General features: G+C 41.6%; 1 protein-coding gene across 1 annotated transcript in view; it reads right to left on the bottom strand.

Annotated features, from left to right (window-relative positions):
* LOC116646150 (cytochrome b-245 heavy chain) overlaps positions 1-10251 on the bottom strand; it is a 35240-nt gene extending 24989 nt beyond the window's left edge. The window contains exons 1-3 of the mRNA XM_032426767.1: positions 9824-10251; positions 7821-7916; positions 6372-6482 (exon numbers count right to left, since the gene is read on the bottom strand). Of these exons, the coding sequence (XP_032282658.1) occupies positions 6372-6482; positions 7821-7916; positions 9824-9868 (252 nt within the window). The 5' untranslated portion in view covers positions 9869-10251. The remainder of the gene's footprint in view (positions 1-6371; positions 6483-7820; positions 7917-9823) is intronic.
* Between the last annotated feature and the right edge of the window lie 3942 nt (positions 10252-14193).

Genomic DNA, 14193 nt, shown 5'->3' with positions numbered 1-14193 from the left:
CTTCCTTCCTTCCTTCCTTCCTTCCTTCCTTCCTTCCTTCCTTCCTTTCTTTCTTTCTTTCTTTTTTTTTACCTGAGCGGTTAGAAAGCTTAGGAATTCATCCCCCGACTCCCATCTGTCACAGGCCAAGGGCTGGTCCCAGGGCATCAACTCCCTGGCATTTCAGGCTTGCCCCAGGAGAGGGCTGAAAGAAAATCCTCAGGCAGAGAATGAGTGGGGCTTGCAGAAGGCAGATACCCCATGTGCTGTAGAACCATAAGTGTGGAGGGAACATGAGTGAAACACCAACAGCATCAGCTACAGCTAAGTGTCCACTGGTGGAGGTGGGCAGTGACTCAGGTTCTCAAAATAAGGGTTTCCTATTTGAAATCACTTAGCTTACATTTCTGTTGGTGAAAAATTGTCTTTGGTTTCTTATACAGCCTTGTCGTCTTTTCTGTTTATTTCAAGTGCTGTACATTGTTTTACTACTTTGTATTCTCTACAATTTTAAGGAAATATCTTTTTCCTGTTTCCCAATTGCTAGGTTCCTCCATAGTTTCTTGGAGTCCTTGTGGTAGGCAGAATTCAAAGGTGATCCCCAATGACCTTATATAATCTCCTCCCTTTGAGTGGGGGTGGGACCTGACCTGTGAATGTGATGGGATGTCACTCCTATGAGTTTGTTACATTATATGGCAAAAGGCACTTTACAGAGGTAACAAAAGTCCCAAATTGACCTTAAGAGAAAGTTTATCTGGGTGGGCCTGAGCCAATCACATGGCCCTTTAAATCTGGGTCCAGAACTCAGAAACGGAAGAACTCAGAGATTCAAGGCACGGGAAGTATTTGGTGCAATGTTGCTGGCTTGAACATGGAGGAGGCCACATGGAAGGAATACAGGGACTTTCAGGATCTGAGAGCAGCCCCTGAATGGCTGTCAGCAAGGAGACAGGAACCTCAGTCCCACAACTGCAAGGAACTGATTTTTGCCAACAAGAATGAGTTTGGAAGATTTTTACCCAGAGTTTCCATTTGAGAATTCAGCCCAGTTGGCACCTTGACTTCAGCCTTGTAATATGCTGAGCAGAGAACCCAACCAAACACAGGATGCTGGACTTCTCACTGGCAGAACTGAGAGCTAATAAATTGGGGTTGTTTTAAGCCACTGAATTTGTGGAAATTTCTCACACAGCAACAGATAATTAATATAGTCCTTACTGGAGTGATGGAACACAATTGGAGTCCTAAGACTGAGAGAATGGGAACAGTAGGATCAGAAATCAGTGCTGAATTACATTTCAGAGGGCAAGTTCTGCAAAACTTGCCATCAGATATACATGTGTTGGATCTCAGCCCTACCACCTAGCTGTGTGACGTTGAACAATATGCTTAGTTTCTAACTTCCTTACCTATGTATTTATCATAGTTCTTCTCTCATAGGTCTGTTTCGTAGATTCACTAAGAGGTGTTTAATAAATATTTGAGTGTTTTTTTGTATCATTATTTAACTCTTCAGCTAGTATGTCTTGGCTCCCCAGCTAGAAAGTAAGCTTCCTATATGCAGAGCAATATATCATATGCTTCAAAAAAATATCTCTTGGGGCACCTGGGTGGTACAGTCGGTTAGGTGTCCGACTCTTGGTCTGGCTCAGGCCCTGCTCTTAGGGTCGTGAGATCAAGCCCCACATCAGGCTCCATGCTCAGTGCAGAGTCTGCTTAAGTTTCTCTCACCCTCTCCTCTGCCCCTCCACCCCCTCCACACGCTCTCTCTCTCTCTCTCTCTCTCTCTAAAATAAATTAGTAAATCTTTTTTAAAAAATTGCTTGATAATTATTTGGTTAAATGAATTACATTTTCACTGTTCTAGAACCTAAGATGATTTTTCTAAACTTATAGAGATGTATTTACCCATATATCTATACTTGCCACACTGTTTTCTTTTCTACTTCCTGACAAACTGTTTTGAAATTTTGGGGGAAAATACACTGGCTCCTGCATGCTGAATTTCAAGAAAAGAAATATGGTTTTTATGTGGCCTCTACAGTGTCTCCATAGTTCTACCCTTATCATCATCAATATAGGTCATCAAAAATATGGAACAACAGATTCTGATGCCCCCATCAGCTTGAGCAGCAGAGTGTTAGAGAAAAAGAAATTGAATGTCAGAACAATGGAGAGATGTGCTTGAGAAATAAAAGGTCCATTTGTAATACTCTGAATTTAATAGGTAGGTTTTTTTTAAAAAGCTAGTTGATATGAAACTCACACATCTCATAAAAAGGAAAAACAGAGGCCATTAGTTACCAGCGGGTGATTGGAATGGATCTCACCAAGGCACCAATCCCTAGTTTTTCCCAGTTGCCCTCTAGGATATGCTCAGGATGGCCCCCCGCAAAAAAATCCAAAGAGAAGTCACAAGTCATGTTTATATGGGGCTTCCAAATACAATCTCCTCACCATTTCCTGAAATGGGAACAAGCCCACTGGCTGGTGGTGTGGGAAGGAAGGGCTTTGCTGCCTCTGACTGCCCAGGGCTTGCTCCTCATCACACAGATACCATTTTTATGCTTTTGAGTCCCTTCTGGATTATTGCCAGCTACCTCCTAATTACCCAAGCTGCCATCATGTCCCATGGCTTCCTCACTGAACTACCCCTTTTGCCATTGACTTCTAAAGGGAAGTTTCTCTGTTACTGTCACCTCGAGCCTAGCCCGATCTCACTAAGCTAATATTATTATTATTATTATTATTATTATTATTATTATTATTATTATTGAGTCATCTCAGCAAATTTCTACACTGCATTTAAACTGCAGGAGAGAAAAAATTTTTTTGAAGGTAAAGATTTTATTTATTTGAGAAAGAGAGAGAGGGAGAGTGGGGGGAGGGGCAGAGGGAGAGGGGACAAGCAGACTCCTTGCTGAACAGGGACGGTCCTGGGATCATGACCTGAGCTGAAATCAAGAGTTGGACACTCAACCCACTGAGCCACCCAGGTGCCCTGAAAAAATATTTTTTTTTCAAGTTAGAAATGGAACTAAAAAGGATTGCATATTTAATGGGGTAAACATGAGTCTCTATAACATGGCCAATACAGGAACTTAAAAGTTCTATTTTATGTACACCTGCCATGAACTCACTTAAATTAGATGTTTATATGCAATTTGGGAGAAATTACAAAAGCCACCCTTGAATCTATAGAACTCAGGCAAAGAAGCTGACAGTAATGTCCAAACTGATGGCAGTAGGATATGTGATAAATAAGAACATCAGTTTATTTGTATAGCACTGTTTGTAACTTTGAAGTCGCATGTTTCTTCTCTATCTCTTCCATAGAACTCTAAGCTCCTTGAGTTCATGGCCCATCCATATGTTACTCTTTACTCACCATGTGTCCCCAGTACTTAGCATATAGCTGGCACTCAACCAAATGTTTGTTGACTGACAACTCAGCAGTTGACAGCTTAGTCAATTAATATACTTTTGGAATGTTATATTCATTCTTACAGTTGCATTGTCTCACCTGCTTTTTAGCTAAAAAGAAAAAAAAAAAAACCCGTGAGACAGGAAGTCCAAGAGACTTCCCTAGACCACGTGGTTAGACACAGAGCCACACTGAGGGTCTCTGACTCTCAGACTATATAAGGTTACAGAGAAGAGCTGACTCTCTCACCTTCTTTTTTCTTTCTGATCTGAAGACTAGGACTCCCATCCGATTAGAATTTAGTTTCTGCATGGCAAGGTGGGATTATTAAGGCTTCCTTAGGGACTTCTGCATGCTAGGCCCCATCCTTCCCCATTCTCCTCAACAAAGCAGGCTGAGAGCCTTTACCTTTACTTTCCCCAGGGTGGGCCAATATTGGGGCTTTACTTCTCCAAACAATCAGAAGGATTATAAAGCAAAGTCTAACTGATTAAGACCACTAGAAATTGAATGGACATTCTGTGACTGTGTAGTTTGCAACCTACTAACAAATCCTTGAAGTTACAACAATCTTGCCATTTTGGGCCTAGGCTATTCAGGATGCTCCAGCATTCACATATATGATGGACTTTTTAAGACCGTCATATGACAAGAAGACAGTTTTGAGTGTAGGTGGCACGTAGGAAAGTGAATGTGCTCTGGGGGCACAAAGAGCCGGGTTTGAATTCCAACATTGCCATTTCATTTCATCCCCATCTCACTGACTTGACGTGCAGCTTTTATGAGGTGAGCTCTATGAAGACTGAGTAGGGGACAGCTATTTGGATTTCCAACATTGGTCACAGCATGGTCACTCATTTTAATTCCAATCAGAAAAGAAGTTTTGTTTGCCAAGTTCACATTTCAGGTTGGGAAACATGGAAGGAAGGACACTCCCGGTCTCTAAAAGAATGTTGCTTGCTGCTAATTTTTAAAAATATATTCTCTTACATACGGATCTCTCCGATTTTCAGAGCTTCTCTGCAATTTGAAGAGCAGCCTTATTTCGTCCCTGCCTTTGAAGACCTTCGTGAAGATCTTCCCTCCTGGGCCACAGGAAGCCTGAAAGCGGCCATTACAACATGTGCTTTTCACAGGGCATGGCAGCTCAACGGCAGTGCAATTTGGGCCTGGGCGGTAACAAGGATTTCTTAACTGGCCATCCTGGTGAAAACGCTGCCTGTTTCTCAGGGTTTACTTCCTCTAAATAGAAAGTATTCAAACAGGGCATGGGGGGAAGGCCAAAAAAATGAATCGTGCCTTCCTAAAAACAAAAAGTTACAGTACATGAGCTTCATTTAGCCAATGTTCACTGGGCACCTACAGTACGCCAGGCCCTGTACTTTACAGGTGGCTCGTTGCTAAAACTTTAAATCAAATGGAATTTTACCTCCGTGGTTTCTTAGACTGAGAAGATGATTTAGAAACCCTTGTAGTCAGTGTCTACTGTTAATTGTATCCCGCTAATCCTGTATTCGTAAATCAACTAGTAAATTTAGTAAGATAAGGAAAAATAAGGCAGAGTTCAAGGCAAATTCTACTTGTTATTGACAGTTTGGATCACTTCCCTTCCCCCAAATATTCCGTGATTGCCAAATTAAGTATTAACTTCTCAGCTATACATTTAAGTCTTAGTTTACCAGCAAAGCCTTACCTCAGACACCTGCCCTTTACAGTCCCTACGTCCCCATCAAAGTAGATTGTCATTGCTCTCCTCTATAAATTATCTCTACTTAATAGATTTTTTAAGGCTGGTTAATATCAGACACATACATTGTATTAAGAGGAAAAACAGACGCTAGTCGTTACTCATGATCCAGTAGAATGGGTCTCACCAAGACATCAATCCCTAACTTTTCCAAGCTACCCTCTTGGGTGGGATCAGGAACTGCAAACAAATCCCAACAGAAGCCAAGTGTCATGCTCCTACAGGGCTTTCAAGAATGTCATTTCCTTACTATCTTCTTTGTGTTGGCCCATTCCATTTTCTCCATGTAGAATGTCTTTCTCTCTTATTTACATCTCCTAGTGGCTCGTTTGATCCTTACATGCCCATATTTGATGCCACCTTTTCGAAGAAGCCTTTCTTCATTCCCTGCCCCACCTTCATTCCCAATCCCTCCTTCTTTGATTCCCCCCATAGCCCCTTATTTCTAATGTTCTGCGGGACCCATCAGATTTTGCTTTGTATCATATTTATTTGAGTACATAGATCTAAGTAGATTCTAAATTCCTTGTTTTTCATCTTTGTATGATAACAACAATAAGAAATTCATATACCCTAGGTTACAAAGTTTCTTATATAATCTTTTTTTTTCTTCTAGCAGAGTACATTTAGGGGCTCACCAAATTGTTGAAATGAGAGTTAAAAAAAAACGCCCTGGGCATTTAGAAATCTCTGAACTCCTCAATTCCACGGACTCAATACCTCTTAGTTACCTTCATTATACTGTGACTCATCGCTCCTTGATTCCACCTGCTTGGGATGTTAGCCACGAAGAGAATTTTCTCTGACTTAAAAATTTTGAAAAACATGGCACTGTAGGATTAATTCCCAAATGCCATGTCAGCCTCATAAAGTCCGTAATATATTATATTATGTATGTCTGGCGTGTGTGTGTGCGCACGTGCGCGTGCACGCGCACAAGTGTTTTATGGCTCTTCTTGAGGTGTAGGTTGATTGTTTTTTTGGTTTTTTGGTTTTTTTTTTAAATGTCTGTTCCAAGTTAAATAGTTGTCTCAGGGAGCTCCATCAACAACTAATATGCAAATAAAATGGAGAATCAGGCATCCCTTGGCTTGTGAATATTGGACAGAGGTTGGAATCCTCACACTCCATTAGTCCGCTTTTCCTTAGAAAGGACATTTAGTGTGATGTCCTTTGAAAATTTCAAGAAGCGTCAACTTTATAAATGTTTGCTCTTACCGCGCTGGAACCCCTGAGGAAGGAGAGCAGATTTCGACAGACTGGCAGCAGAATCAGCATGCAGTTGAAATTCAGGCAGGCTGCAGGGGCCCTGGCCAATGGCAGCGCAAACTGGAAGATGTGGGATAGGAAGCAGGTAATTCCTATGAGCACAGAACACCCTTCCACCACTTCTCCAGGGTTCCCAGCATGAGGCCCACCAGAGACGTCAAGTTATCTGAGAAGGAAGATCCTTCAGAACTGAGAGTCTACCTGGAGGGCCTGCTGGGATCCTTTGTTTTAATTTGGCCCTTCTCTCCCAACCCAACATTTTACTATGAAAATTTTCAAACATAAAGAGAATTTGAAATAATCTCACAATGAACACCTGTTTTCCCATCTCCCAGGTTCCACCATCACATAGCTGCCCATCCATCTACCCATCCCTCTAGCCATCCATAGATACATCTTATTTTTGATGCATTGCAGACATCAGTTCACTTCCACCCTAAATACTTAAGCATGTGTATCATTAATTAGAGTTCAGTATAGAAACTGGGGCTTTCTAAAGAAGATTTTCTTAATTCTCAGACTCACTTCAGCAGTAACTTAAGTTGGTCTGGTGTAATGCTTTGGCATTATAATTGTTCTTTGTAATGCCTAAAGAAGTTGCATATTTTGGAGGGGAAAGCAGAGGGAAATCATCCTTCTCAGTATCAGCCAGAATTAGTTAACAACAATTACAATAGTGCAGTATTATTACGTATTATAATTATTTATACAGATGATATATGATACCTATTATAATTAGTGTTAAGTCATGAATTCACGGTTTCAGCATGATGTAACAAATGGTATCCTGTGGGGGCAGCTGTCATTGTAATTATTCTCACTTGTCATGAAGAAGAGTCCTGGCAGCTCAAGGAAATCAAGAATGCTAATGGACCCAGGGAAAGTTGGGGGCCTTCACTCTGCTGGCCTAGTCAATAAATATGACCCTTGGGCAAGTTCCTCAAAGGCTCCATCTGAGGGAGAGGCTTATTTCCTGAAGGTCATTTCACTACATGTCACTGGGAGCAGGGCTCTCCATTCACAAAAGTTATCAGGAATCACATGCTTTAAAGAATACGGGAAGTCTCACTTGTCCCACTTGTGTCACCCTTGGATCAATCTCCAACTTTGCCTGCAATTCCAGGGTTGGCATTAGATGTCTTCTTTAAGCTAAACAGTGGCACAGTAGTTTTTGGCATGGGAGGGATGCCGCTGGGACTCCCTGACACACTTTAGTTTATCTCACACTGGAAGGCCTAAAGACTCTTGCCCAGGGGGTTCCAAGGGAGGGAGCGAGGCTAATGGTGCCATTTGGGTTGGTCAGAAGATTTATATAAAGTGTTGAAAGGAATATGAACCAGAATCTTTGATTAGAAATGTAAGCCAGTCAATATTGCATGAGATGGAACTTATACTTACCCCAAGAAGTTTTCGAGTGTAATAGAACTGAGGTCTAGAGAAATATATCCCATAGAAGTGGATAAAGAGGAAGACGTTCATCCCCAGCCACACCAGCTGCAAAAAGAGAAATAGTTGCATGAAGTTTCCACATTTCAATCGGTAGATTTCACACAAGATTGGAGTCAGACTAGGGTCAGGACTTCCCCAGTCTAGCCTTCAACAAAGGTGGTTACACATCTGGGTGTAACCAGCTGCAAGTCAGCTCTTTCCTACAACAGTGCCACTACACTTCGTGATTGACATGTCCACCTTGCGTTGTTCCCCATGATTGTTCTACTACTGGCCAGGATGCCAGGTCATTAACAATCTCTCTCCCCTCTGTTGTTTTCTTCTTAACTAGTAGCAGGTGAGTCTTCTTGAAAAGAGAGGGGAAAGGAATAGGTGACTATACGGTCCCCCGCACCAATAAGACACTGTGTTCTACTCTCATGGGTGCCGTCACCTTCCTCCAGCACACAGCACCCCACCCCAGCCAGTGAGAGTCACATCAGCTAAAACATCAAGCCTTTAATTCTATTTGGGAACTTTTGCTTAACTTTTGAAAGAGGGACTATTGAACATGAACGAGGGGGTGAGGGGCAGGGGATTTTTTTTTTTAAAGCGACCCTTCTACCTTTTGACTGCTCATTTCATCCCAAGCACTGACCACATACATCAAGATCTTTTCTTACCTGTGCTTTAACGCCATTAAAGGTCCATAGGTGCTTGAGAACGATCTCTTTATGAAAAAGGTATTAAAACAACTTCTCCATTCCCTAACCTTGTCATTCTTACTCTTGCTTTCCAGACTGTGTCTTTACTGTCAAGCATATGAGTGTGCAATTTAGGAGGAGGTCATCTCCTGGGGAAAACTGTGCTAGGAGCCAAAAGTATAATATGAACTTGTTTTCTATAGCAGTAATCTGTTTTCAAAATGGTGGTAAGAAATCAAGTTAACAGTATTCTATATTGCATTAGAATGTTGGTTTGGCATAATTTTTTAATGACACAATATTTCTTATTTTTCTTTTATTTGCGCCCCCAATTCCTCTCTGTGTCTACAACTCTAAGACTCAATTTTACCTCATGATAAATTCTTTCAAAAATTCCCCACTCATAGGTGTTCTTTTTAACATCAGTACAATACTTTCACCGGCTATTTGGAAAGGTTATTTATAAATCACATTTCTATCCTCCCAATTGTCCGTGATTGCTTTGCTGAGACTGCCATCTTAAATTAATAGTTGGTCCTTGTTATGGTAAAAAACTAAAGAGATTAACACATCTATTTGAAAATTAGCCCTATCTTTACTTACAAAAATTGTTTCTCAAGATAGATTAGATTGATTTATATATATAGTCATATATAATGTATATATCTACTGTATATATGAGTCTAGTTTATTTCAATTTCCTTCCTTGAATTTTTATAAACCTCATAAACAACTCAAGTTTACCTCAGAGGAAAAAAAAAAGTACTTTTTAAAAAAGAAAGTTGAGAACTTTAATTATTTTTGCTGTCATCACTGAAATAAAGGCCATTTCCCATACATGAGCCAATTTTGTACCTGTTATTTGGAAAATGGTGTAAAATTAGGATTGCCGATTTTTAAATGGTATAAGCACATAAAAAGTAGAGAATTTACCTCTGAGTAAATATTGATAAACAACTTAGACTCGGAGATCATTAGCATGAAATGTCTTCTACCCCCTTTGCGAAATGCTGACTGATTTAGTACTCCCAAAGAGTCAAGAAATAGAGTAGGTGAAGTGAGCCCCCAGATACATTCTTTTCATTAGTAAGTTTGGAAGAATGCACTCAGTCCTGCTTACAGATAGACGTATGTTCACACAGTAAATCAGTTTCAATACAATTTCTCAAAGAAACAAAACAAACAAACAAAAAGTTTTGCCCTATTTTAGTTTCCCGGAGAACCCAGACAAGTTCGAGAATTTATCATTTCTCTCTCACTGGTACTTACAACGACAAAGATGGAGAGCCCCTCATTCTCAATCCAGTTCCCCATGGTGATGGAGGTTCAATGCCTTGTGTCTGCTTTTCTTCTCTGCTCTGCTTCTTCTTCCCATGAGGAAATGAAAACAGCAGCCTGGGGCAATCAGTTTCCTTTTCTATTATCAGAAATTAGCTAATCATTGGTCAACTGAAAATCTTGTTTCCATAAGAACCTTAAATCTTTAAACCACAAAAAAGCTGCAGAAAAAGGGTCTGTAATAATCTAATCATAACTAACCATAGTAGGAAATGAAACCGATTTCTACAACTGAGAGACAAATAACAGTCCAATGATGGGATATATTTGACACATGGACTTGACTTTTTGACTGATCAGTTATTAAATAGCAATTTGTAAAAAGTCACTCAACTAGCCATGACTTCGTGCTGGATAAAAATCATTAAATATCTTTTGACAGGCTGAGCAGCATTTTACAGTCTTGTTGAGAAGAACAATAACAATAATGATGGTTGATATTTATAGCATGCTTACATCGTGCCAATTTTCTAAGATACATATGTGTATGTGCATACACATATATTTACCTAAGAATTGATACATATATGTCTGTGTAAACACACACACACACATATATTAAATTCAGTATACAAATAAATTCACTTGATTCTAACAATTCAACCCTTATAAAGTAGATTTTTTAGAAGGTTTTTTGATTTTTTATTTAAATTTTGTTAGTTAACATACAGTGCAATATTCGTTTCTGGAGTAGAATTCAGCGATTCATAAAGATTTTATTTTTAAATAATCTCTACATCCAACGTGGGGCTTAAACTCACAACCCTGAGATCAAGAGTCACATGCTCTACCGACTGAGCCAGCCAGGCGCCCCTAAAGTAGTTTCTACTACTATGATTACACTTACAGATGAGGAAATTGAGACCCAGAACACTTACGTTACTTGGCCACGGTCATGCAATTAGGAAATAGTAAAGTTGGGATTTGAAATCCAAGTACTTTGGCTATACTTCTAACCAGATACCAGGAAAAAAAAAAAAAAGGCCTAACTGTGTCAACCCCATCCAAAATCACTCCAAATACAACTACAGGAAATAAAAATATAACAAATACAGCAAAATGTTTGGATGACTATAGTATTCCTAGGAAGACATGACATCCTCTAGGCTAGGTATGTACACAGGGTCAAAACAAAGGTACATCAGATGTGGCCGATGCCAAAAGCCAGATTTAGCATATTTTTTTTTTTCCTGACTACTACTCTGTCTTCAGGACATGAAAGGGTAGGAGGTAACCTACAGAAGGGTAGGATGGTAACCCCAGTATGAGATGAAAGCTGACAAATTACACAAGGGTGGTTGTACAACAGCTATAGTTAATGAAGAGGTAAAAGCAGAACTAGCAGGGCCAAATGGGAATGAGAGAATCAACAAGAGGAGAAGCATGGACCGTTTTGCTTGTTGTTTATTTATGAACCACTTGAGACAGCCTACAGAATTAGGACAATTGGCAAAGTAATACTATTTTGCACTTAATATTTAAGGAAAGGTATTAAACCGTGACCTTCTCCATTGCTCTTGGATCATGAGTAACCCACGTAAAGGACAGACAGCTTCATGGTTCCATTCCACACAGAGGTGAATTCAAAGAAACACAGTTAGACAATGAAAACATGTGCCCGTTATTTGCCTCTTTGCACTGCGATCTACTCCCCACCCTTTCCTTGCTCTGCTCCGTTTCAGGGAGAATTGCATTTGCCAGGCTCCTTGGCCCTCTGGCTTCTGGTGTGGTCAGCCCAACGGGAGGATGAGGGGCAGGAGAGAAGCCAGGGTGTTTCTTCCCTCAGCTCTCTGCTTCAAGTGGCATCTCGGAAGCGGTTGCATTTCCACGAAGGCTCCAGCTCCTGCCAGTCAGCCTTTCCCTCTCGAGCTTGAGCTCCTGCTGACCATCGCTGCCGCCGGAGTTCTGGCCCCTACCAGATGGCCCTGCTTTCTGGGCTTGAGCTATATCACCTCCTTCCGGTGTCCTTCCAACCCCGAGGGTGGTAACCACTTCCTGTAGTTGTTCATCTTTATGTTGCCTCCACAACCATGTGGGGATTCTGCACATTCCCGTCAGCCATACAACAAATTCCTAGTATGAAATTCCCTGTGTTAAAATGTGGTGCTTTGGGGGCGCCCAGGGGGCTCAGTCGGTGAAGCGTCTGCCTTCAGTTCAGGTCATGATCCTGGGGTCCTGGGATTGAGCCCCGCATCCGGCTCCCTGCTTCTCCCTCTCCCACTGCCCCTGCCCCCCTGCTTGTACTCTCTCTCTCTATCTCTCTCTCTTGCAAATAAATAAAATCTTTAAAAATAAAATAAAATAAAATGTAGTTTGTTTTTTAGACTGGACTTTGCCTGATACACAAAATGTAATTGAGGCATGTACTCATTTTCTCATGTAATTAAAGAAGTGAGGCAAGGAGGAATAAACCAGCTTAAACATCTGCTCTCCCTGTCTCTGCCCCGCTCAGGCTCCTCCACAGGGGTGGGGGGGGGGGGCGGGTACTGCAAATGGCAGCTCCATCAAGCTCTGTGAAACTTTTCAAAATCTTCTCCTCTCCACTGGTCCCCTTCTTCTCTTCCCCCAGCCTGCTGCTTCATCTTCCTTTATCCCATCGGAATCTTCAAGCCTCTCCCACATTTTCTCACTGACCTCCTGATGCCTGTGCTCTGCTGGGGAGGCAATGCTAAGGGGAGCATGAATATTCATATGCTAAGAAATAATGCTCTTTGTTTCACATAAACCTGTTTCTTGAACGTTTTCCAACTCTCTTCCCCTCCCTCCATGAGTTGTGCGAAAATGCAAAAGAGAAAGAATATTTTCCGTGGATAATCAAGCATTCCCTCCCATGGCTTTTGCCCCCCCTTGTAAAAGTAATCACAGGGCTGTGAGTAGAGATTTCTTGAGAGCCTTAAGGACCTCAATCAGTTTCACAGCTGGAAGAAGAGAGATCAGTTGCAAAAAAAAAAAAAAAGAGTAAAAGCTTTCTTTTACAGAAAGTACTTTCCCTTTTGAGAACACTGTTCAAGTAAATTGTAATGTGCACCGCTCTTGGAAAGACAGAGGGTTTGATAAAAAAGCAACAGGTAATGGTTGACTGGGATTGACTGGACATGGAGAATAAAGAAAATTGAACCTCTGTATCTTCTCCCAGCCACTTTGGCTTCCACTGTTTCCTAAGCTCTTGGTGTCAAGCCAGACTGTGGCGAATAGAACGCAGTACTCACCCTCCCAGTAAGCAGTCATGAGTAACACCCTCAGATGTGATTGAAATCCTAGACACCTCTGGCTGAGAAAAAAAGACGAAATAAGCAGACCCAAGTCTCCAGGAAATTCCCTGACGGTGCATCCCAAGGAAAGGTATAATTCCTTCTTGATTTTTCAAATTAAATTGGGCTTCTAATTTATTCCCAGAAGTAGGTGTGAAATTGCTGAAGAAGAGGTGTGTTTCCCAATGTGTTTTGTTCCTGGTGATGAGGAGAAATGGATTTCTGTTCCCTTTTTTTTTTTTTTGAGAGTGAGCGTGCGCATGTGCACAGAGCGGGTGGCAGGGGTGGTGAGCACAGGGTGGGGAGGGGCAGAGGGAGACGGAGAGAGAGAGTCTTAAGCAGGTTGGACGCCCAGTGGGGAGCTAGATGTGGGGCTCGGTCTCACAACTCTGAGATCATGACCTGAGCCAAAGTCCGATGTTTAACCGACTGAGCCACCCAGGCGCCTTGATCTCTGTTCCTTTTTTCTCTGCTGTGTGTGCTGTTCTTTCAGGAACTGCCATGCTCCCACTCTATGTTTCTATGAGTTATACGGCCCCACTTTCTTTGCCTAAGTATGACCAATGAGGGGACTTCATCTCCCTGGACACAGTATTTGTCCCAGGGGTGTGCACTCGACCCAAAGAAGGCCATTTAGAGTTCTTTGCCTGAGGGAGGAGTCATTAGGGACTCTGGAGTACAGAGGGTGAAGCTTTTCTATCTTGGTGCTGGCAGTTGCCATAGACTCTATTATCTTGTGCTAAGAAGTTGCGTAAGAATGCCAACACAAAATCAAATCAGAAGCTAGGGAAGGCTGGAGAGGTTTGGAGACAGATACGATGACAATGTTTGAATTCTCAGGTCTGATCTGCCTGAGACACTTGGACATCTTAGTTATTCTTATAGACTGGGTTTCCTAGGCTGGAGATTAGCGTTTGGGACTTTTATTAGAGAGTGCCTTTGGAGGTAAACACCTATGGAAAGGAAGAAAAAATAAGAAAGCAGGAGTGGGCAGAAGGGGAAATTGAATGATCACTGTGTGGTCACGGTAAGGCCTCAGCAACCGTGTGG

The sequence above is a fragment of the Phoca vitulina genome, unplaced genomic scaffold, assembly GCF_004348235.1.
Source record: "Phoca vitulina isolate PV1807 unplaced genomic scaffold, GSC_HSeal_1.0 scaffold35, whole genome shotgun sequence".
NCBI classification, from domain to species: domain Eukaryota; kingdom Metazoa; phylum Chordata; class Mammalia; order Carnivora; family Phocidae; genus Phoca; species Phoca vitulina.
Note: the sequence above shows the minus strand (reverse complement) of the source record. Positions and strands in the feature narration are given on the sequence as shown.